General features: G+C 44.0%; 1 protein-coding gene across 4 annotated transcripts in view; it reads left to right on the plus strand.

Moving 5' to 3' along the window:
• The window catches only part of FLNA (filamin A), a 90882-nt gene that overhangs the window by 61996 nt on the left and 3845 nt on the right, over nt 1–25041 (plus strand). For 2 of the 4 annotated variants that reach the window (XM_081948551.1, XM_081948552.1), the window contains 14 exons: nt 2655–2902; nt 6430–6537; nt 9742–9832; nt 10723–10863; nt 10967–11095; nt 11274–11447; nt 11536–11697; nt 11820–12023; nt 13413–13565; nt 15222–15344; nt 16070–16336; nt 17505–17642; nt 20382–20497; nt 21104–21236. In XM_081948551.1, coding sequence (XP_081804677.1) covers nt 2655–2902; nt 6430–6537; nt 9742–9832; nt 10723–10863; nt 10967–11095; nt 11274–11447; nt 11536–11697; nt 11820–12023; nt 13413–13565; nt 15222–15344; nt 16070–16336; nt 17505–17642; nt 20382–20497; nt 21104–21236 — 2187 coding nt within the window. The remainder of the gene's footprint in view (nt 1–2654; nt 2903–6429; nt 6538–9741; nt 9833–10722; nt 10864–10966; nt 11096–11273; nt 11448–11535; nt 11698–11819; nt 12024–13412; nt 13566–15221; nt 15345–16069; nt 16337–17504; nt 17643–20381; nt 20498–21103; nt 21237–25041) is intronic. The other 2 variants (XM_081948553.1, XM_081948554.1) reach the window with 1 other exon arrangement.

The following is a 25041-nucleotide window of genomic DNA, read 5'->3' on the forward strand; positions in this document are numbered from 1 at the left end:
TTTTTGTACCTTTAGTGTTAATACATGTTTGTCTTAAAATATAATCCTTCATTATTTAATTATTCAGTTTTTCAATGTGCCATTCTAATGCCAATCACAATATTATTTGAGCATCCATAGTAATACCATCGTTCAACCTCTAATGGAAGATTCAAGATAGTTAAAGGGAACCATAGTAGTCCTTCACAAAACACATATTCAAAATTATAGTAGTTTGCATAATATGTAATGACAACTTCCAACTTTGATGGGTCAGAAAAAAGCACTATGGTAATTCCTGAAAGATAATGCTGTCATAACTGCTAATAACGAAAGTTATATATAGGCAGTTCTCAACATATGACTTGTAATGGAGCCTGCTGATTACAGTCATATGTTATGACTAACCCAATTTAATGACTGTTTTTGCAACAGTCATTAAGCAACTCACTGCAGTGAAGGAAATATGTGCTGGTTTTCTGCAGAAGCGTTGTAGAATACAGTTATATGACCACTGAATGCTGTAAGTGACCATCTTGCTGAGTGCCCAAAGTTTCGTCACATGACTGTGAAGAGGCCCAATTGTTAGAACTTTGAATTTGGGATGCAAGTCCTCTCTTGAGTCAATTATGGTCGCTAAGCAACCAATTGTAAGTCAAGGACTCCTTGAAGTAATCATTACTGGATAACATGAAGCAGAAGTTGCTTCTTCCCTTCTTGTCCATTCTGTGGCTTTCCACTAGTTGGACACTGGAAGAACTGTGTTAAAAGTATATGTTCCTTCACTTGTTCAGGCATAGGAACACAGATCTCTAGGGGCAGGGGGAAATGCGGTGTTCCAGGTGCTTCTGAACTACAATTTCTACCAGTTTTTGCCATTTTGGCCAATGGATACTGGGAATTGTACTTCAGTGACGTGTGTGGAAGCCCAAGTGCTTAAACAGGTAAATTACTGGATTCTCTCAATATGAAAAAGTGGCTGATCTCTGACATCCAAAGAAGAACTATAAATTGCAAGGGATGAACAGGTCTTTAGCATGGACCTAGCTTGCCAGATAGTGAGAGACATATTTTTGGCATTTCTATAACTGATGGAGTTCACAAGTAATCTGAGCAAGGAAAGCACTCACCCAAAGCTTGCTCATGTGTGCCAAATTGGCAATACCGTATATGAATTCAGGCATCTCCCTTGTCAACATACCTTGCCAATACTGAAAAATATTTACCCTGCCAAAATAATACTAATTCTGGATTCCCAAAAAAGGAACATAGGCCACTGTGGAAGTCTTGATGACTTTGCTTAACCTTTGAATTCAATGTCCTGGTAGAAAGCAACAGATACAGAAGAAAATAGCTTAAAACTGAAGCAATTTATCTAATGTATAAAGCCACCTATTTCATGAGCAAGTGACTCTGGGCACAAACCTAAAATAGTAAATATCTAAAACCGTTAACAATATCCTGAACAAATATTAAAATGCCTCACCTCATTCACCTCACTTCAGCACCTTGAGAATTGTAGTTTATAGAGAGTGGGCTGCCAATTGGAATTCCAGCTAAGGTTTTCTCATAATAAAAAAAAAACTAATCACCACATAGAAGTTATTATTCAGAATTCAGAAAAGCACCTTTATGTATGGCACTTTCCATCCTTCCCCTGTTAACTTGGGGCTTATTTTTCAGGGGAAATGAGTCCTCCCAAAAACTTTTGGCATTGATAGATACAGCCACGTGAAACTGTTCCCTTGCTTCAAGAATCTGCTCCTGATAGTGACTGACCATAGCTTTGATAACTGTAATAACGCTAACTATTTGCTCTACTTCTCAATGTGAAGTTGTCTGACTTAGTCCTAGGGGCTGATAAGAAGTGTCAAGTGTGTTTCTGATCTAGTTCTCAGCCATTTGTGTGAGCTTGGTAGGGTTCCTAACTTATATTTTCCCTCCACACCTGTGCAAATAGCAATTGAAGCCCTGCAGTAGCTCTTCTTTGACACCTCAACAGCTTCCTCCTTGCATGAAGTGCATGGACAACTGGGAGCAAGCTACTGAGATGCATAAAGAGGGGCCTGGGCTAAAGCTTCTGGCAGTAAGGAATGGGAAGCATTCTCTCTTTATATGGAACTGAGCTGAGATTGGGCCTAGTTTCAGCCATTTGGTTTTTTGTTCCCTTTTAAACATAGTGATTTTCTAAAAGAGTTTACTGATACACAGTTAGAAGTGTTTGCTGAGTGGCCACGGTTGTTAACAGCCAAGAGGTGAAGGAATTAGTTCTAGTTCTGCTTATATGGAAGGCATTCTGTAGTGAATGTTAGGGAGCCACACTGTTGAAGGGGTTCTCTTCTGATTTGCACTGAGTTATCTCAATTTGATAATTCGTGGTTCTTTTATCTATTTGTGAACCAGCCTTTTGATTCCACCTTCCCTCACGAAATGTGTTGGGGAAATTGGCAATACAGGTTGATCCAACCTTCCTCTGTCAGATATCTTTCAGAGGGACTGTGATGAGAGCTTCCAGAGTTGACCACCAAGCACAATTTGAAGGGCCCCCGTTTTAAGAAACCTGGTTTGCTAAAGAGGCTTAAGAGTTTAGCAGATTCAGAGTGGAGGAGGGGAGGAAAGGTTGGGTGTGGGTTGGGATCAAGTTCTCCCTTTCCCATAATTCATTCTTTTGCTAGGAGCTGGCATTGGTCCCACCATCCAGATTGGTGAAGAGACTGTCATCACTGTGGATGCCAAGGCTGCTGGAAAAGGCAAGGTGACCTGCACGGTGTGCACACCAGATGGCACAGAGGTAGATGTTGACGTGGTAGAAAATGAGGATGGGACCTTTGACATCTTCTACACGGCACCCCAGCCGGGCAAATACGTCATCTGTGTACGCTTTGGAGGGGAGCATATTCCCAACAGCCCGTTCCAGGTTACGGTGAGTTTTACCCTAAGGCGGAAGAAACCTTCATATCAGTGGCCTCCATGGAGCCTGCTGTGGTAGCTTTTGTGGGGAATACACTGCTTCCTGTGTAGACAAAGTGCAATCATCTTTCAGGTTCTTCCAACAGACTACTAGTGCTCACCTGAAAGATGCTGTACAAGTAGAAGCAAGTTGTGTGCAAATTTGTCCAAAGGTTCTGATGAAATGGCTGCCCAGGTTTCCTCCCCCCGCCCATTCCTTTACATGCACCCCCCTACACACACACACACACACACACACCACAATAAATAAAAGGAGGAAGCAGCTGGTGCCTGGATTTAAAAACTCTTTTGAGTGGGAGGTGGGAGAGTATGTAAAGCTAATTGGTTAACAAGTATAATTGGTACAAATCAACTCTTTATTTCTGGGTAGTATAAACATGGAGTAAATGCATTTTCTGTGCAGAGAAAAGCAGGATGTCTGCTGGAATGAATGCCCAGCTGCCTACTTCCCAGAGCAGCAACCACAGTGCTTCCTACCTAATCCAGTTTTGAGACATGATTCCACTTAATTAAAAAAAAGAAGAAGGAGCTATAAATTAGGCAGTCTCTGTATTCTTTGCAGCTGGCTTCTGAAAAAGTTACTTAAACTCATCCAATTTTGCCACACCATGTATCTGAGGACTAGAAACTTGTTTTTTTTTGTTTTTTTAAAATATCAAGATGGGAGACCCATGTTTGCAAGTGCGTTGCTTCAGTTTCTAAGTTTAGGGGTTGCATTTCAGAATGCTTTCTCATGGAAATCACCTGTGGGGAACCAAGGAGGACAGAAGTGACAAAGGGTGTGTATCAGTGGTGGGTTGCAGGCGGTACGCCCTGGTATGGGTGTACTGGAGCCTGCCCGGAGCATCGGGGACCGTTCCGGTACAGTGCTCCGGAGGACCCACCCGCCCGAGCTTCTTACTTGTCCTTTAAGCCTTTGGCGCTTCCACGCATGGCACCTATGGTGCTTACGCGACACTCCGCCGAGCAGCTGGAGCGTTGCGGAGGCTTGCCAAAGCGTTGCAGGCAAGTACGACGCATGCACGCACCGCGCATGTCCATTTGGGTGACGCCGGGCCCATTCCAACCATACCGGTTGGAATGGGATCCGGAACCCACCACTGGTGTGTATGAATAAGAGAGAGCTGTCCCCCACTTGACAGTGGATTCTAAAGGTTAAAAGCAAGTTAGCAACTCAAAACTGTGATGTGCAATTTACCCGTCTTCAACAAGTGACTCATTGTTTGGCTTTTGGACGCAGTGTCTTCCTGTTCAAATATTTGTAACACTTTCCAGTTTCCAACACAAAAGGAGCCTCCTGGCTCACCTCAATGAAGGGAGGGGAAAGGGAGGGGTGCTGAAGCAGGCAAGGCCTTTCCTCTTCCTCCTCCTCTCTTGTGGCTTTAGGAATAACAGGCAAGAAGTCCCGGAATCAAGGAAGCTTGGATTTGCTGGGAAGCAATTAACTGTTTTCCTTTTCCTTCCCCACCTTCCTTAGCAAGCTGGAGGCTCCCCTTTGGATTTTCAATTCCGCAGTTGCAGAAACCTAGGGACTTAATTGTTAATTTTTTCCATCCTTGATGTTGGCTTTTGCAGCGCTTCCTCCAGCACAAACTTTAAATGCGGTGTGATAGCTCTCAGCCACTCCCTGCTAGTTCATGATCTGCACCTTACTGCCAACTTGTGGTGCCAGAATGAGGCAAGTTGACCTGAGATAGCCTTTTCCTGAGCTGATGCTGGCAGATGTGCTGGCCAACAACTCATCCCAGCCAGCATGGCGGATGGTAGGGGTGATGGGAGCTGTTGAAAGCATCTGGCAGGTGCGGGAGAAGGACACACACTGACATCTCCATGTTTTCTGCTTGGCCATTTGACTTCCAGTTGCCAAGGGAGCTCATTACTTTGATGACAACCAGCAGTTCATTAGCCCAATTTGGTTATCCCAACTATAGTGTGATTTGATTGATCCTCTATTGCCTCACCATCAGTCCCCGTCCCCCCGTCCCCGAAGCCACCTCTTTTCATGTTTGTCTACGTTTCCCAACCTTGGCAACTTGAAGATGTCTGGACTTCAACTCCCAGAATTCCCCAGCCAGAGAATGCTGGCTGGTGAATTCTGGGAGTTGAAGTCTGGACTTCTTCAAGTTGCCAAGGTTGTGAAACACTAGTCTACCGCTATGCATTTTGGATTTACACAAGGATGCACTCCTCCCAGAAAAATCCGTATATTAAGCCTACCTGCACAGAAAAGATGCACACGTTTCTTGTCAACCCCCCCCCCCCCAAATTCAGGCAAAGTATTGAAAACCTTTAAAAAGGGGGTGGTGGTGTACTTTTTCTATTTTAATGCCTCTCGGTGCATGAGCAAAGGTAGAAACTCCTCTGCTGAGTTTCTACTATGTAATTTCAGGCAGCCTCTTCTCCCAATGTAAATTGGTACTGTTATTATATAACACATGTTGCAGTGAGATCATTATTTGGGATTGGCAATCAATGAAGGTGTGTGTGTGTGTGTGTGTGTGTGTGTTTGTGATCTAGGTCTTAGAAAAATAAAGGCTCCCTTAAATCAAACTGGATGCCTGGTGACTTCCTGGATATGTCCCAATAAACTTTTTTCCCCTCCTTTTGGCAGCAATATCAAATTAGCTTGCCATTGTTTTCTCCCAATTTTTTTCCAATTTCCAATCTAACACATAGCATTGGAGTTTCCAAGTGGTTCCCCCATACAAGCACTAACCAAGCTTGGCCTTACTTAGGATGCAGAGATCTGCCAAGGTGCCGCCATCATCTTCAGACATTTTTGGTTGCATTGCTCTTTAAATAAAAAGAATGGAAACATCCAGAGGCTTCAGGGGGGCAGAGCAGAGCTCCTCTCTCATGTCCTCCCTCATGTTCCTTGGTTGTCCTCATTTTGTATGCCATTGCTATTGCAGATAGTGGAGTAGTTTTGTTTTTTTAAAAAAAACAAGTTTCTAGCTCTCACTTTGGTAGTGGCTAGATCCAGATCAAACCTGAGTCCTCTGCAATGGGTTTTCTCTATTTCTTTCTTTCTCTCTCTCTCTCTTTCTTTCTTTCCTTCCTTCGTCTTTCTTTCCTTCTTTCCTTTCTTTTTCTTTCTTTTTTCTTTCTTTCCCTCCTTTCTCTTTCTTTCTTTCTTTCTTTTCTTTCTTTCTTTTCTTTCTATTTTTCTTTCTTTCTTTTGAAGAGCAGTGTTATGTTTTGGTTTTGGGGTTGTTGCCTATTGGGAAGAATGGAATCTCAAAGATGAGCATCAACTGAGAGAGGTCCAAACCATGTAATCATTTTATCCTTTGCAAATGAGCAGCAGGTGGTTAAGAGATCTCCGTTGGGGTTGGTTCTCCAGCTCCAAAGGAAAAAAAAAAACTGTTGTCCTTTTTCTGTGTCTGAGCTCTGAAAGGGGAGCGCCGTAATGACGTCATTGGCTTGGAGCCGGCCTTCCCGTCGATCTATTCTAACCATCTTGCCCCGTTCCTGCCACAGGCCCTGGATGGTGAGCGCACGACCCCCCAGCAGATGGCCCAGCCGATGCGTGCCCCACCCTACGCATACGCACCTGGTGCACAGCAGCCCTGGGGACCGACAGTAACAGTTCAGTTTCATAGAGGAAAAGCTAGCCCAGCGCATTCTGGGGGTGGAGAAACTGCCCCATGGAATTCAGATGGCTGCTTCGCTTGCCTTGGCACTGCTTGGGGCTGACATGGTTGCTTGAAATGATGATGTCAGGAGCCAGCCCTTTCCCCAAGACCGGCACCAATGAATTACTCAGGATAACGGTCCTGTTACGGGGAAGGTGGGGGCGGATGCTATGTGGAGCACCATTAGCTACTGTCCCTTGAAACGCCACCAAGCTGCAGAAGCCGTGGGATAGAATTCATGACAGGTGATCCTCGACTTAACAAAAGTTCATTTAGTGACCATTCAAACCAGGGGTGGGTTGCTCCCGGCATTACTGCTGGTTCGGTGTGCACATAGCACACCAGATGCACACTGCATGCAAATGCACGTTTGCACAAAAATAGATCTGCGCATGCACAAAACATTAAAGAAAGAAAATAAATAAATGTGTGCAATTACAATTGTTATGCACATGCGCAGAAGTGAAAATCAAGGTGGCAGCCCCGTAGGAGAACCGGTTCAGGGGTGTGGCAGCCCTGGGTCACCGCCGGTTCCAGCGACCCAGGCCACCAAACCTCTACCGGTTTGGCCGAACCTATAGGAACCCACCTCTGGTTTAAACGTACGAGAGCACCGGAAAAAGTGACTTACGACCGTTTTTCACATTTGCAACCTTTGTAGCCTTCCCCTTTTGCGACCTTCTGATAAGCAAAGTCAATGGGGAAGCCAGATTTCACTTAGCAACCGTGTTACTAGCTTATCAACTGCAGTGATTCACTTAACAGCTGTGGTAAAGAAAGGTTGTAAAATGGGGAAAAACTCACTTAAGAAATGTCTCACTGAGCAACAGAAATTTTGGGCTCCATGGGGGTCGTAAGTCGAGGATTACCTGTATCTCCCTCTTATGGCATAGGGATGATACAGCCTTCAAGAGCAGATGAAGGCTCTGTCATCCCTATGAGATATATACACACACACAGAGATTTAATTCATTTTTTTTTCCCACGAAGAAACTAGGAACAGACCATCTGAAATTTAGAAGTGCAGGATGCATTTGTTCAGCACGTTACTTAAAAACAGAAGAACGAAATTGTCCACTTGCAATTGTCTTTGAGATCTCGGAGAGCCACCATTGGCTGGGCTTTTCTTTTAGTAGCTATTTGATATCTCTACCTGGAGATATCGGGGCTGAATATGGGAGCTTCGCCATGCAAAGCAGCTTCACTGAATGATGGTCTCCCTCCATAGTACGAGCGACAGTCAGAATCGAACTAGATACGGTGATAATGCCAATTGCATAAATAGGGCTTTCTTTTCTTTTAAATGCAACTAGAAAAACAATGACTCTTATCAACAGGATTACACCGATCCTCAAACCAATGAACTGCGGAGCGTTCATTATGTTTTTCCTTTCTCTTTCAAGCTTAAATCAAGAAATTGGGCTGTTTTTAGAGAACCCTAAAGTTTTCAACTGTCCTAAGGGTGCTTTTTTCAAGAGGCAACTGAACTTTCTGGTTTTTCTTTGAAGACATTTCGCTTCTGTTGAATTTAGGGTCACGTCCTCTTAGGTAGCTGATTCTGCTTTGCTAGCTTGGCTATAATCTCTCCTGGCATTCTCTGCAATCATGAAACGTTCTTCCAGCAGCCTGTCTCCTGCACAGATGTTGCCAACTAGCAATTAACTAATTAATTCTGCAAAGTATGGTGAGATATGAAAGTGAAATGGAGACGCCTGGCTATCATAAACTCCTTGATGAGCTTATGCAGAGGGCAGGGCGGCAGGCATGTTGTTCTTGCTGTGGGGCTTTCTCATAGGGCTTGCGAGGAACTCAAAACAGGCCATGTGGCTTTTGAGGACACTTTTCTTTGCACCACCGCACCCCCAAACATACTCCCCTTCACTACATCTGCTCTGCTTAAATTCCAGAGCGGGTAGGAGACCTTCCAGAATGTGGCAGGTTTGGTGCTTTTCCCAGGGTGTCTTTGTCTGAGGTCACCTCCCTCCATCTCTAGATGTCATCCATGCTTTGTGTGTCGTCCTTGTCAAGGCCTCTGCTGGGCAGGGCTTCCAGGTCCTACCCAATCAGGCTAGGTATCATCCTTATTCCAGGGTATGAAGGAATGTGGCTCACCTCTTTGTTTAGGGCGTCTGCAGGAGGCCTGGCTAGCTATAAGTAGAGTCCTCCTTGGCTTGATGCTGGCCTGGCTTTTGGTGGGAGGGGAACTTGCTGATGGGTGGTGTCTGTCTGGTTGCCCATTGGTTGGATCCCAGGACTTAGCATTCCAACTGAATTATAAGCCAGACATAAGCAAGCATGCCAGCCAGCCAACAAGGGCAAGATAGCAGAAAGAAAAACAGAGGTAGAGCATAAGTAAGCAGCAGCTAAGCAAAACCTTTCTGAGGAATATCTAATCTGGCAGCTAAAAGCACAGGGGTCTGGCTTTAACTCTTGGAAAATACGAGGTCTGTAACTCCTTTGAGAAGTAGAACTTGGGGATACAGAAAGAAACCTGGGCAGGAATAGTGATGCTTCTTGGGGATGCTATTGCCAGGTGCTTCTTGAAACAATTTATGGACAAGACAAGCTGAACTAATTTCTCCAGTGCTTTTTAAAACAAAAGGGGAAAAAAGTGATACAGCTGCCCGAATTTCTGATTTTGGGGCCAAACCCTAAAACCCAGTTTTAGAGTTCTAGTCTGACTTTAGAGTTCTAGTTCTTGCCAGCTTGGGAAGTCCTTGAATATTGCAGTTTCCAATTAATTGTTTTGTTAGCTATTGGCATAGAAAGCAATGGAGAGAGAACATTCAGCTTCATAGCAAAAGCTAGTCATGTCCTGGGTTCGAAGCCTTCATCCAAAAGCGAGGAGGGTCTTATTCTTGCAAAATCCAGACTTTGCAACCCTGAACTTTAAAGCAAAGAGAAATTGTCCAGCTCACTTACATTCAGCAGTGCATCTGGTTTGCTAGCCAGTATGCCTGTTCAGATTCCAGCATTTAGGATATTTTAGGAGAAATTAGGGGCTTTTCAGAGTCTGTCTTTGTCAGCTGTGTTCCATTGCTTTTTTATGGATTCTTCTCATCCCTTCTTGTCATCTTTACGTGCCCTTTCTCTTTCAACGTGCCTTCCATGTTTCTCACGCGTCTTGTTGGGATGGTGGGTCACCTCTATTTTCCAGGCCACAGATCGTCCTGTCAATGGGCTGGATGCCGGACTGCGGCCTTTCGACTTGGTTATTCCTTTCACTATCAAAAAAGGAGAGATAACAGGTAATGTGGAAATGTGGCTTAAAGGCAGTTTGTGTGCATTAACAGCCAGGGGGATGCAACACGTAATATGAGGCAGATCCCGATTTTTGTTTTAAATAGCTTGTATTTTACAACTAAGACGTTCATGAGCATGGTCTGCTGAAATTTGTGAGAAATTTGGAAGATTTATGGAGATGTGCGGGTTGGGGGGTTTCAAGTCTGACTTTCGTTTTCCCATTCCTCATAACTAAGAGATGCGGAAAACAATTGTTATGGTTTTTATTTTATGGGAATTGCAGGTGTTCTCGAATTACCTGAATGCAATACATGTGACTTTTCTTCAGGTACTTTGCAGAAAGCGATCTGCATTTTTGCAGCTATTAAGTGTCATTTGACACCAAAACTAAGTCCTCATCTTTAGCCATAACTTTCACTGCATTGGTATCTACCAAATAAGCTGAGTAACAAACCATCTATTGGAAGCTGCAGGGGAGCTGCTAAGGATATCACTTCAAGCACAGATAGCGCGGCTTTTCCTGTCTCTTCCAGATAGATTGGAAAGCAATCAACATCATTCCCAACTTGATAGGACAGAAATTGCAGTCCGGAGGAACTATAAAACCCCAGGATATGGAAAGGGGATTTCAGTGTTTAGCTTCAGGCCTCTGAAACCATCACTGTCCAAAAATGTCCTTGCAAAATTCTTAGGGGATTCTAGCCTAGTGCAGCTAAATGACCTAGCTCCTATCCTGTGAGTTGCTGCATTGGAAAACAGAAGTCAGTTTTTGTTCAAATGTCCTACTGATCCCATACTAGCAGAATAGTATACAAAGCTGCCCCTGCGGCTTACTGCTCAGACTAACCAAAGCTGCTGAACTGTTTTTGTTTCTCTTCCCATCCCCCTTCCAAAGGAGAGGTACGCATGCCCTCCGGTAAGGTGGCCAAGCCAGATATTACTGACAATAAGGATGGCACAGTGACAGTGCGTTATGCCCCCACCGAGGCTGGCTTGCATGAGATGGACATCCGTTACGACAATATGCATATCCCAGGTAACATTGCAGACTGTGGAGTTTCCTGGTGATCCTGGAGGGTCTGGTTTGTGAGTTCTGAGTAATATCTAAATGACATCACAACCACTTTCTGATTCAATAGGAAGCCCCCTTCAGTTCTATGTGGATTATGTTAACAGTGGCCATGTGACAGCCTATGGCCCTGGACTCACCCATGGTGTGGTCAACAAACCAGCTGTCTTCACAGTCAACACAAAAGATGCTGGAGAAGGTAAGTTGTGACATATGCTCCTCCCACCAGAACTGTTCTTACCTCTGTTTGTGTCTTTCCCTTAATGTAACAAATACATCCATAAACTATACAAATTGGTCATTGGGGTTCCTTCATACAACTTAGATATTGAGCTTGTCAGGGCTAACTTCAGTGTTTGGCCTTCTGATGTTTGCAGGTGGCCTCTCCTTGGCCATTGAAGGCCCTTCTAAGGCAGAAATTGGATGTACTGATAACCAGGATGGCACCTGTACAGTGTCCTATCTCCCAGTTCTACCCGGAGACTACAATATACTGGTGAAATACAATGACAAGCACATCCCAGGAAGTCCTTTCACTGCCAAGATTACTGGTGAGATGTGAGGCTGCTCTGATGTGAAGTGGGCTAGCCAGCCAGTTGACTTACGCTGAAGGCCTCTTGTCTGCCTCTGCTTCAACAGGTGATGATACAATGCGCATGTCCCACCTGAAAGTGGGCTCATCAGCTGATATTCCCTTGAACATCACTGAGACAGACTTGAGCCAGCTGACAGCCACAGTGATCCCACCTTCTGGTCGCGAGGAACCTTGTCTGCTCAAACGCCTACGCAATGGACATGTTGGTGAGTGCCCCTTTTTTTAGCCTACCTCTGAGCCAATGGGCAGAATTCATGGGTAGGACAAGATAGTTGGAGAGGTTTAACGAATTGTCTCCTCCTTCCGCCTCTTGCAAATGTCTCTGTAGGAATTTCATTTGTCCCCAAAGAGATTGGAGAGCACATTGTGAACATCAAGAAAAATGGGCTGCACATCCCCAACAGCCCTATCACGGTGATGATCAGCCAGTCAGAAATTGGAGATGCCAGCCGCGTCAGGGTCTCTGGCCCAGGACTCAGTGAGGGCCGGACCTTTGAACCTTCAGAGTTCATCATTGACACCAGGGATGCAGGTACACAAATGAAGTTTTAATACAACCTTTGAAATGTCTTAAGTTACATCGTTAGATTTATTTATTTTTTGAATTTGATGTTCACAACTCTTGTCGCTATGCTGTCTGGAAATGATGGTAGGTGGTAATCCAGCACATCTGAAGGGTACCAGATTGGGGTAGGCTAGTCTAAAGAGCAGCCTACCCCAAGGGGAAAAGTGAATATGATGAAGTTCCTGAGGTAAATGGGGCAGATTTCATTTTCAGGGCTTCTAAGATAGGACAGAAGGTTCCGGAAAGCTACTGTGCCACTTTCCCTCCTTTAGCTCTGTGAGGATTGGAATGGTTAAGAAGGTCTTATACAGGTAATCCTTGACTTACGGCCACAATTGAGCTCAAAATTTCTGTTGCTGGACTTTGCTTGCTATAGTTGTGAAGTAAATCACTACAGTGGCTACGTTAGTAACACAGTTGTTAACAGAATTCGGCTTCCCCGGTGACTTTGCTTGTCAGACAGTTGCAAAAGTGACCTTGGGATACTGCAACCGTTGTAAATATGAGCCAGTTGCCAAGCATCTGAATTTTGATCATGTGCTCATGGGAATGCTGCAACAGTTGTAAGTGTGAAAAACCATAAGTCATTTTTTTCAGTGCCGTTGTCATTTTGAACAGTCACTGTTGTAAGTCAGGGACTACCTGTATGGCATTCCGACTAAAAAGAAGGGTTAGACTGAACTAAGAACAGCCCTAGCTTAGTGTTCTGTTGCTAGAATTAAGTGCTAATGCCTGAAAGGTAGAAAAGAAGATTATCTCAGTGAAGTATTCCCAGGAAAGGAAAGGTTTCATGCAGACAAGGATAAAGTGGCCTGCACATTTCTCTTTTATGAGTAACTAGCTCATAACTCGGCGTTGCCCGAGTATTTATTTATTTATAGGGGGAAAATGTCTGGACCAAACATAATTTCTAATGTTGGATTTTCCCCCTTACCAGAGTACTGTGGAGTACTGTGAAGCCATTACCATGGCAACTCCACTGTGCTGTACAGTAGAAGCCATTTTATGGCAGTACAGTAGAAGCCATTTTAAGGCACAACAGGCTGTATCTTAACAGACCACTCACACCAAGGGGTGTTAGGGGTGTCTTACCCCCACAGTGTTTCTTTTCCAAAGAGTAAGTCATCTGTGTACCAAATTGGGTTGAAATTGCCTGAGGTGTTCAAGAGTGATGCTGGAATGAACCCACACACACACACACAGAGCCATTTATATAGAGAGAGATTGGAGGGAAATTATGTAGCATTAGCATAAATTGTACATACAACTTGCTGTATTATTCTTAAACGTGCATATATTTATACCACAATGATGAGGTGCTCAAAAGCTTCTCATAATAAATGGATCTTTCATTAGGCTACGGTGGTCTGAGCTTGTCCATCGAAGGCCCCAGTAAAGTTGATATCAATACAGAAGACCTGGAAGACGGTACTTGCAAAGTCACCTATTGTCCTACTGAGCCTGGCAACTACATCATCAACATTAAGTTTGCAGATCAGCATGTGCCCGGTGAGTGCATTTGTCCTTGCTGTGTCACCTGGGACCAATGGTGGGTCCAAAAAGTGTTCAGGGTGCCCCAAAAGGTGGTTCCAATAAGGGACAGGCAGGCATGTCTTTAAAACCTGGATTGTTGAACAAGCTGTTGTAAGACTTGGTTCCCAGAGTGATAAAGCCATTATGTGAAAGTCAATAGGGAGGTTTCCCATTGTCAGAGGAGTGCAAAAATATTATTTGGAAAATAATCACTTCATTTAGGCAAGTTTCCCCAACTTTTCCAGCTTTGCAGACCAGCGGTGTGAATGGGAGGGAGGGGAGAGGATTGTTCCATGCAAGCTGTCAGCAAGCGTGCTTGGGCAAATGGAGCTACGCTCACACACCATTTGCATCACCCGGTATCAGGCCAGGACCCAGGAGTTGGGGACTCCTGGTTTATGAAGCTGCCGAAGAGCCTCACAGTTGCCAGTATCATTCTTCTTCTTGTCTGCTAGGCTCTTTCCTTAAGTCAGTATTTCCCAAACTAGCTGAAATATGGGGGTTGTAGCCCAGCTCATTTAGACGGTACGAATCCATTCCAAGATTCATGCTATGCTGTAAAACACAGGTTTCAAACTCGATTGCGTCTCGTGTTGTATCATGATGTATCGTAGCGGGTTTTTGCCTTTTCGGAGATGGGGTGGGTGTGGCCTGCGTGTGATGCATCCAGCCCACGGGCTGCCAGTTTGACAGGCCTTGCTGTAAAGGGTAATAACAATAGCTGAAAGTTAAAAGTGGACATTATTTTCCAGTGTTTGCTTTTGGATTAAGTAGAGAAATATGAATCCAAAAGGATGGGGGAAGGACATTCCTTACACACCTGTAAAACACATCTGGTTTTGAACATCTTCATCCAAAAATTGCACGAGCATGTGGGACTAAGTGTCTCAGTTTTTGTGACACCAATGAAAGAGATTATTGTGTCTTAGTGTTGAACTGTGGAGTCCTTGGTGTTCTTTGAGCTTTGATGGTTTTCTTGTAGAGATTTCATTATCAAACTAGGGTTACACCTGGCTTAGTAACGAAACGTCTGCAAGAAAACCACCAATCTCAGAGAGCACCAAGGACTCCACAATTTGTATATTTCCAGTCCTCTTTCCCCAGTCTGCTGCCTTTTAGATTTAGGCCAGATTAACTCCCATCTCTCCTATCTTTCCTTCCCTTTGGTGAGGGCACCAGAATAGAGAAAGCTGCTTTAGGGGCAGCTAGGCACATAGTTGAGATGCTACATTGTGAAAAGTAGCATAGCTGGCTTCCTTAAGGACATTCTTTTCTGCTGCAAATTTTTTTTGGTGGAGTTTGTTGAAATATTTAATTCTCCTAATGAATATTGCAATTTGCGCATGGTCATTCAACTTAGCAAGGTTGAGTGCCAAAAGAAAAGCTGTGGCTACTCTAGAGAGCCAGACATTCACCCAACATCTCCAAAGTTGTTGTAGGACAGCTAATGCTTCTGGTGCTGTATAGCCTTGATACCCTCCTGCTTCTGCCCAAATCTTATCAATTTCTCCCCTGAAAGGATAAATGAGATCTGACTGGACTGCGAAGAGTTTGGGAGCTGTTTAAAAACTACCATTAGCAGGTAGGTTTTGCTTCCCTTTTGACCAAAAAACGTCTGGTTTTCTGATGCAGGGAGCCCTTTCTCTGTGAAGGTGACGGGAGAGGGAAGAATGAAACAGATGATTACGCGCTGCCGCAAAGCCCCATCCGTCTCCAATATTGGCAGCCAGTGTGACCTGAGTCTGAAAATCCCAGGTAAGCGAAGTCCAGGGGGAAGAAGTGAACTAAGTAGGGGGTTGAGCAACTTTTTGTGCCTGAGACTAATCCAGCGATAATGGAGAGCTATTGTGAAAGCACCACGCCATCTCTGAGGACAAAGTAAGCATTGTAACAGTTCCACCTATCCCTGCTTGCTTGAGCAAATGCTAAATTTGTTATGGAATTAAGTGCTTACTCTAGGACAGTTTCAAGCAGCTGTCTAGGTCTTAGCAGCAAGGGACTGAGCATAGCAAAAGCACTTAGACTTATATACCGCTTCACAGTGGTTTTACAGCCCTCTCTGAGCGGTTTACAGAGCATATTACCCCCAACAATCTGGGTCCTCATTTTACCCACCTCGGAAGGATGGAAGGCTGAGTCAACCTTGAGCCTGGTGAGATTTGATTTGCCAAATTGCAGGCAGCCGGCAGGCAGCAGAAATATCCTGCAGTACTGCACTCTCACCACTGCGCCATCACGGCTCTTGAATGTTAAGTGGATTCAACCGTTCCGGCTTCCAAACCCTGGTTTGTGCTAAGCATTATCTAGCCAATGGGTTGATTTAATGTGGTTGGTTGATTTAATAAACTGTGGCTTAACGTCTATCCAGCATATATTCCATGTTCTGTAGTAAGAAGTAGTAGAAAAACCAGTATTTCATGTAGCAAAATTTGTAGCCATGCAGTTCTGTATCCTTTTCATTCTTGTGCCGTGGTCCCCAGAAATCAACATCAGGGACATGACTGCCCAGGTGACCAGCCCGTCAGGCAAATCTCATGATGCAGAGATCTTGGAGGCCGAAAACAACACCTACTGCATCCGCTTTGTGCCCACTGAGACAGGCATCCACTCAGTCAGTGTCAAGTATAAAGGACAGCACGTGCCCGGAAGCCCCTTCCAGTTCACAGTGGGCCCTCTTGGTGAAGGTGGTGCACACAAAGTCCGGGCAGGTGGCCCAGGCTTGGAGAGAGCTGAAGCTGGTGTGCCAGGTATGGTTGTCAGTTGGGGGAAGAGCTTTAAATTGTGAGTGAGTACCTTGGGAAAGCAGGTTAATGTAATACTCACCCTTACATCGTGTTTAATGCATCAAGTATAAAATGGCAGGTGGTGATGGATGGTGGGTTAAAGATTGAGTGGAGGATCTCTGTGTGGTCTCTAGATCAGCATAAAATGCTGTCTTCTGCTTGTCCTGATTTTGCACTCGAATCAGAAGCACCAAGGCACTTCCGGGTTGAAAGGATTAGCCAGTGACATCACCATTGCCATGGGGACACCCAATTGGGGGCTTCTTTCATGTCCCTGGCAGGAGCTGGAGAGAATGACGAGAACTCAACCCCACCCCAGGCAGCTCTTGGGTCTCAAATGCAAGGTAGCTAAGCTCCTGGCCAGCATTCCAACCAGTTCAGCACTGTACTCCTTTCGCTTGTCCTGATGGTACCACTATTTCAAGCCTATATTGTATACAAATTAATGCCCATGAATGGCACTTCAATCATGCTGGCATTGAAACAGATGAAAATCAATTTTCCAGAACAGTTTTAGATCTAGCATGGTTCCTCTGATTTGTATCCCTGAACTCACAGATAAATAGTTAGGCTTCAAATAGATGCAAAGCTACGTGGGATATACAAGTTACCAGAACTAATTTTCCACTCCAGTGAGGAAGTGTCAGCCCTTCGAGAAAGACCAGAGAAGGAAGCCAAAGTTATAAACACTTTTTTTTTAATTATAGGATTACAGCAACGGAATCTTGCCAGTCTAAATGTGCCTCCTCCCTGCCAGCTTTTATTCTAACGAGAACTAAGAAGGGAGGAGTCAGAGATGCTTTCTCAAACTGCATTTTTTGTTTTGGATTGGGATTTCTTTTACGGGACTTCTTTGTCTTGACTTCGGCTCTTCCTCATGTTCCTCGAGGGTTATTCTCCCCTCCCATTATGGGAAGCATGGAAGGGGAAATGGCCTGGCCAGAGAGTGGGATTGCCATATAGGAGCTTCAGATCTGATGAAGACTTTCCAGGCAACTCTGCTTTTTTTTTTTTTTACACTTTTTGAATTATTTTGTAAAGACTACACGATGTATCTTAAATGTATCTACGTCATGTGGATTTACATATCCATAATGGTTTTGTAATAAGAACTATTTGCCTTGTTCCCCAGCTGACTTCAGCATCTGGACAAGGGAGGCAGGAGCCGGTGGCCTCTCCATTGCTGTGGAGGGTCCCAGTAAGGCAGAGATTGCTTTTGAGGACCGGAAAGATGGTTCGTGTGGAGTTTCATATATTGTGCAAGAGCCTGGTAAGCAAGTGGCAGGGGGGGGAGTGAACAGTCATCTTCTGAGCTAGAACCGATTGCAATAGAGCTAAACATTTAACTATAGATTAAAGAGAAAGTCAGCTTCAACTTCAGTGGGGCAGAGATCTGATTTGTGTATTGATGAGAGGTAAATTTAACTATTTAAAATTTAACTAAATTTAACCATAAATTTAACTATTTAAAATTTAACTAAATTTAACCATAATTATAATCTCTTCTGGGAGATTATAATTATGGTTTCTGGTAGGTTTGTTGTAAAATGTTGACCTCTTCTCTTAAATCCTGGCCAAGCAGATGAGGGGGGAAAAAGGACTGTGACTTTTTTGAAGCAGGATAGAAAAATCATGGCCTTCAAGTATTTCTGGACTGTCCATTGTGAACGTTGATTGTGCTCTTTATACAAAATCCATTTGGAGTCCAGTGCTTAGATTCCAGCATTTGAAGATACATAGGCTTGACTGCTTTAAAGTAATCAGTATTATTCTGAATAAGATAACCTTTATTGTCACTTTTTCCTATGAACACATTGACACACATTAAAAATGAAATTCGGAGGCCCGTTCTCAAAAGAACTCTCTCTCTCCGTGTCTGTCTGTCTGTCTCGCTCTCTCACTCACACACCACACACACACAATTTTGACTCCATAGTGGGAAAAACAGAGTCTTGAGAATTAACAAGGTTGATACTATAGGGTACAAAGCTATTACAGAATCTAGCTGTTCTGCTTCAGATACCACAAAGCCTCCATCCAGAAGGTAAAGATTTGTGAATATTTATAGGAGAGCCAGCTATAGGGGAGGGACCATATGCCAAGTCAAGGAGTGGAAAGGACAAGAATTGAGCAAGATGGCCACAGACCTGTAGGGAGAGTGACGACTTTAGAATGGGATGCAGTTGGAATGGAATGGCTTTTTCAGATGGTAGAAAAATAAAGCTGAATAAAGGGAGTGGTTTATTGGGGCAGGGGTCTCCCAAAGGAAATCAGTATTAATTCTCACTACAGTTCAGGGATGGCTGCCCTTAATAAGCAGTAGTGTCATAGCACACTTGCCAGAGAGGCTCTGAGGGTCTTAAGCCTTTTTTTCTAAATTTTATTTTAGCATTTACACAATACTTTTTCAAGTGCCTCTACATCAAATTGCAGACAGCTGTGTTCCAAAATAACATCCAGAAGGTCCTGAAAACTGAAAAGAGGAGCCCCATCCAACTCTTGAGACCACAGATTGTCACCCTTGCAATAGCATGATCTGGGATGTTTTAGAGCAGGGGCCCCCAACCTGTGGGCCATGGCGCACTACTGGGCTGCAGCCTATTCAGAACCAGGCTGTTGCGAGTGGCCGGCTGGTGCACGGGCATGGGCGCGCGCGCACAGCCCCACTCGCATGAGCGTTGAGGGCGCTCATGGCCCCATTCACACAAGCAACTGGTGCTTGTGCGTGCTTGCACCTGCCCCTCCCACAAAACCATCCCCTCTTTACACACACACACACACACCGGGCCATCAACCCAGAATGGTTGGGGAACTGTGTTCCAGAGTTCATGGGAGAAAGTGGTGTCTAAGTTGACTATAACTTGTGATGCAGCATATTCCCAAGTCAGGGCTGGAGAAGGAAGGATGTGGGAGCTCCTTTCCAGCACCTTCTCTTGGAATTGGAATAAGCTCTGGCAAACCCCTCCATGAACTGCAGAGTAGCCAGATTCTGCACTCCAACTGGGCAACGTTTCGTCCAAAGTTGAGAAGAACTTTCTGTTTGGTAGGGAGGCTGGCAGCTGTTCAGCGCAGCAACCATCTGGAACCACAAGCTGGCTGATTTGCTAAGGGGAAGAGAAACCCAGAGATGGTAACACCCCCTCCCTTCCCCAAAGAGCTTGCCTTAAATCAAAATACTGTGTCTGGAAGCAGCATTGTTCTAATCCCACCGTAAATCTTGTCAAGGTAGCATTGAAGAACATACTACGGGTGTGATCCGCCATGTGCTGGAGCTTCAAAAATGCCTTTTAAATGGAGAAATCTAATTTGTTAGAGACCTTGTGTTGAAATGTTTTTGGCAGTGGTCGAAATGCATTATCTCAACCAAACCCATTAAATGCCAAATGCTGCTGTTAGTTCTGCACCCAGGGCTGCCAAATAATACATATGTGACAGTTTCTCCATATGGACACACAGAGCAAATCTGGGAGGAAGTTTCAATTCCAAGCCTCCCAAAAAGCACACTCTTCCCTTTGAAGCATTTACTTTGTTCTGTTTTATTACAAGATTTTTTTTAAATTAAAAAAAAAAAAAACTGCTGCTGATTTAAAAAGGACGATGAGTTAAGAGTTAAAAATACGACATCTTTAAAGTGTTAAATGTAAACATTTTCCGAAACAGTTCTTCATGCAGCAGCCATTGCGGCACAAGCTTTCCTTTTCTTCCTACTGGCTAAACCAGGGGTGTCCAAACTTGGGAACTTTAAGACTTGTAGACTTCAACTCCCAGAATTCCCCAGCCAGCCATGCTGGCTAGGGAATTCTGGGAGTTGAAGTCTACAAGTCTTAAAGTTCCCAAGTTTGGACACCCCTGGGCTAAACTAAACATCACATTTAATTCATCTTCATCTTTAATTCATCTTAATTCATCTTTAATTCATCTTAATTCATCTTCAGGAGCTTGTACCCTTTTGAATCTGAATTCGTGCCTGACAGGTTATTCTTCTCCCTGTGTTCCCCTTTCCTGGCAGGTGATTATGAAGTTTCTGTGAAGTTCAATGACGACCACATCCCAGACAGTCCCTTTATAGTACCCGCCACCTCCACCTCTGATGATGCTCGCCGACTCACTGTTTCTAGTCTTCAGGTGAGGCACTGGGAGAAACCGCCCTCTTGCTCCCCCTGCTGGTTGGATAGAGTTGGCACTGTCGCTCTCCTGAGTTGGGTTTCACCACAAAGAAGAGAGAGTAGATCCAGGCTGAGGAGGAATCTGCCCTGCAGACGTCGAGCAGAGGGGTGGCTTGCTTTTGAATGCCTGATCAGTCGCGGAGGGAAGGAGAGATCCACAAGTCAGCCTCACTCAGGATAGTCATGGTGCCAACTTCCTGGCCACACAGGGATCTGCTCTGGGGTTTTTCTCGTGTCTCGTTTAAAGGCTGCTAACAGTCCTGCACTCCGTGCCAAGGTTTAAAGATGGAGAGCTCCCCTGGGCATGCTGCATCTGCTGATTTGCTGCCATGCTGAAAAGGCTACCCAGCCGTCCTCTTGTTTAAACTAGTACCCCTTTGCTTGCCCGCCTGCCGCTTGTGCTGTGCCCAGCTTCCAGGGGAGCCCTCCCTCTCTAAGCCACCTGGCTCAGGTAAGTGGAAGCTTGTCTTGTGTCTGTCGGGGGGGAGGGGGATACAGGGCCCTGGAGCTGGATGCGGCTGCCCTCTTGGCCCTTTCTGCTGTCTCACACGCTCTGTGCTTCCAGGAGTCAGGGCTAAAAGTGAACCAGCCAGCCTCATTCGCTGTCAGCTTGAACGGGGCCAAGGGTGTGATTGATGCCAAGGTGCACAGCCCCTCGGGGGCTTTGGAGGAGTGCCATGTCACTGAAATTGATGAAGGTAGGTCCTCTGATGTATTATTATTATTATTATTATTATTATTATTATTATTATTATTATTATTATTATTATTATTATTATTATTATTATTATTATTATTATTATACGATTGTATCACAGCGGCTGGTTGTTTTGCCAGATTTGGCATTGATTACTAGTGGGGCCCCACCCAGGGGCCTGGGACATCATAACGTATTTTCGTAATATACATGCGGATCCAAGCAGTGCAGATGATGATGATGATGATGATGATGATTATTATTATTACTTTATTCATTAAACATGAAACTCAGCCAACTGAACATTCAAAAATGCATCACAAATACCAATGACTGGTGCTAATGGTTGATACGGGTTGCTGCCAGTGTCCTAGGTATCAACCAAGTACCTTCTTACAATATAAGATGTTATATTATGTTAAAATTAAAATTATAGTAAAATATAAGATGTTATATCATCTATTATTATTTAGTTAGTTAGTTAGTTAGTTAGTTAGTTAGTTAGTTAGTTAGTTATTTGCAAAGTGACCTGTTAGGCTTGCTGCATGAAAGGGCTGTTTGACCCATCTATCTCCCCTCCAGCTCTAGAGCAAAGGATAAGGCTACCAAAGTCTCTTTCTCCAGCTCCAAAAAGTAGAGTCTAGAAATGCCAGTTTGCGCCAAAAGTAGAATCAGACTATTCAGTGACCAGATCCCAGGCCTTTGTTCTTTGTATAAATAGACATCGTGGTTCCTGGGAGACTCATTTAACAATGGTCTGCGGAGATTCTCAATCATCCAAGTTTATGGTTGTCTCAAAGGTGCTTTTCCCAGAAAGCAACTGGGCTTTCTTTTTCTGAACTGAAGACGTTTGTTGGATGAGAAACAAAACATTTTCAAAGGAAAGAAGAAAAAAACCAAGGAAAATCCAGTTGCTTTTTGGAACACATGCTACAATATTAATGTAGAAGCATTTTTAAACCTAAATTGCTTTCTTGGTCAACATTGGAAATACTTTTTTTCCATGTACTTGGAAAAAAGTAAACTGCTTCCTGGTGAAAACAACTGTGTATTGTAGTGTGGTGTGGTGTGTAGCAGCACCACGGAGTAATTGTGCTCAGTTGTAGCTCGGCCCACACCATACTAGACTTTCTGACGAAACGGCCTGCATTGAATGTGGCTTGGAAGCGGTGGAGAGCTTTGTAAATGAAGGTTATAGTTGCTGTAATGTAAATCCTTCATTCAGCTAAGTTACACTGGAGTCACCAGTCTTTATTATTAATTCTGTCAGAAACACATTGCTCTAATCAGTTGTCACATTGTAGGTATTAGAAAACAGCTGTACCCCTTCAAAACTTGTTCCGATAAGAGGTCTCCTGCCCACTGTGGCAGCCCAAGGCCTCCAAGGCCGCTAAGTACTGTACATTCTCTTGAGTCCAAAGGCAACAAGTCAAATCCAGAGAAAAGGCATTTGTTTACCTTCCTCCAGTCTTGTAACAGCAATGGCTCAGCTGGAGCAAGAGAGATGAGTTGGGCTGACCCAGCCTTCCAGAGAGGCAGACAAAACTATTGGCAGTATCTTCAAGCTACTTTACCAAAGTCCCATGATGGGCAGAGCAACAAAATGTCTCCCACACTGTTAGTTCTCCAGTGCACATTTGCTGCTTCAGGAGGCGAGAACAGAAACGGGCCCAGAGCCAAAACAAAGGCAGATTCTTGGCTACGGGCCACTTCCTGCTTACTTAAGGACTTCAACAGACAGATCCTCATTCTGGAGCCTGAACTGTCCAGGATAAGAAACAATGCTTCTGCCCCAATTCTAATTATAGGGTAGCCAACACTGTCAAACTCCATCTGTCACAATTCCCATCTGGTCAGCATTCCCCAAGTATGCTTACTAAGGCTTCATTATTTTAAGCAGCAAGCACATCTGCTCACAACCACCTACAAGTTGTAAGTCAACATAGGTCAGCTCACTCGTGGCGGTGTAAAACAAGTGCTGGCAACACAAATAGTTAACACCTGCAAATTCCCCAAACTTAAAAGGAAATGGCTGAAACTTTTTAAGAACTTGCAAAGGGATATGGAGATTTTGTAAGATTGTAGCCATTATTTTGGTGTGTACACACACAAGTAATTGCTAAAAGTTGATGCTAACTATATATATCATTGATTTCTGTGCTTGCTGTAACCGATGGCCACAATATGAAAAATCATGCCATATTGTTAGCTGTCCAAGCCCTGATTTAGCCAATGCTGAACTGGGGCTTTTGCAATCCAAAACAACTTCCCAAAGCAAAGCTTTGTTCTTCGATTCTTTGCTGTGTATTCTTCATACTCAGCCTTCAGGAAAACAACATCTGTAGTCACCAGGAGGCAAACTCCACTCCATGGAGTCATTACTTTTACTGAGAAGATTGTGTGAACTCTGTACATAGCTTTTTTTTCCTCTTTGTTTTTTTTCTCTATGAACTGAGGAGGGACGGATTATGACCTACTAACACTCCTTTGAAGTTATGGTCCCCAGAGATCCCCGCTCACTTGCAGTTTTATGGATTCTTATGTCAAATGAAGTTGAATCTATCCATCTTTTAGAGTGGGGAGATGCAGAACTTGCTACTTCTCCCGTACAGAATTTCCTGCCATGTAACTTGCAAGCTGCAGCATGGTTGAGAATCTATTGTTGAATAGTATGACTGCATGTGAAGGGAGACCCAATGACAATTGCAGAGCAATGCTAAAATAAGACAACTGTGGCTTTTGTGTGAAGTCCCTGCCTTCTCTGCAGATTACTTTCAAGGCCATGAAAGGAGAGCCTTCACCTCTGATCCAACCTCTGTTTGCACTGAATGATCCAATCCCAATAAGTGGCAGCTCCAAAGAAGCAGTTAATAAGGACAAATTAAATCAGCTGGTGCCCTTCGGAAATGTTAGGACTATAGTTCTTACAATTCTGTGGTCAGGAAGACATCAGTTTAAATTTGTCAGTTCTATTTGCATATTAAGCAAGTACTGTTGTTTTCTGAACTATAAGATGCACTGGAATATAAGACGCACCCAGGTTTTGAAGAGGAAAACAAGAAAAAAATAGTTTTTGCCCTCCCCAGCCCCCAGGAGCACTCTGCAGGCCTCCCCAAAGCTGTGTGCGCCCCATAAATGCCAAAAACAGGCCTGTTTTTGGCAAAAACAGGACACATGGGGCAGGGTTTCAGGAGGCCAAAAATGGCTGTATTTGGTGTATAAGTGGGGGGAAATGTGTGTCTTATACTCCGAAAAGTACAGTAGTCTTTTTTGCAAAGGTTGGGGACCTGTAAAGACATAGAGAATGGGGAGAGCTGAATTGCCTGTAAACCCCTTTTACTTCTAATCAGTAACACACATCTAATTTGTTAATATATTTGTGCAAGCCTGAACCTGTTCCAAACATGTTTGTTGTGTCTTGCTCTTAAATTAACATTTTAAAGATTTTTACTCATACAGTACATAGGCACATCTTCCTTTATACTGTCTTACATACTGCTCAGGTTTGATGTGATATACTTGTCTACAGGTAGTCCTTGACTTACAACAGTTCATTTAGTGACCGTTCAAACCTACAATGGCATTGAAAAAAGTGACTTATGACTGTTTCTCACACAACCATTGCAGCATCCCTATGGTCATATGATCAAAATTCAGATGCTTCACAACTGGTTCATATGTATGATGGTTGCAGTGTGCTGGGGTCATGTGATCAGTTTTTGCAACAAGGAAAATCCAGATTCATTTAGCAACCATGTTACTATGTAATGATCCACTTAAGTGTGGCAAGAAAAGTCACAAAATGG

Source organism: Natrix helvetica (assembly GCF_964273705.1).
Source record: "Natrix helvetica genome assembly, chromosome: 1".
Classification (NCBI taxonomy): Eukaryota; Metazoa; Chordata; class Lepidosauria; order Squamata; family Natricidae; genus Natrix; species Natrix helvetica.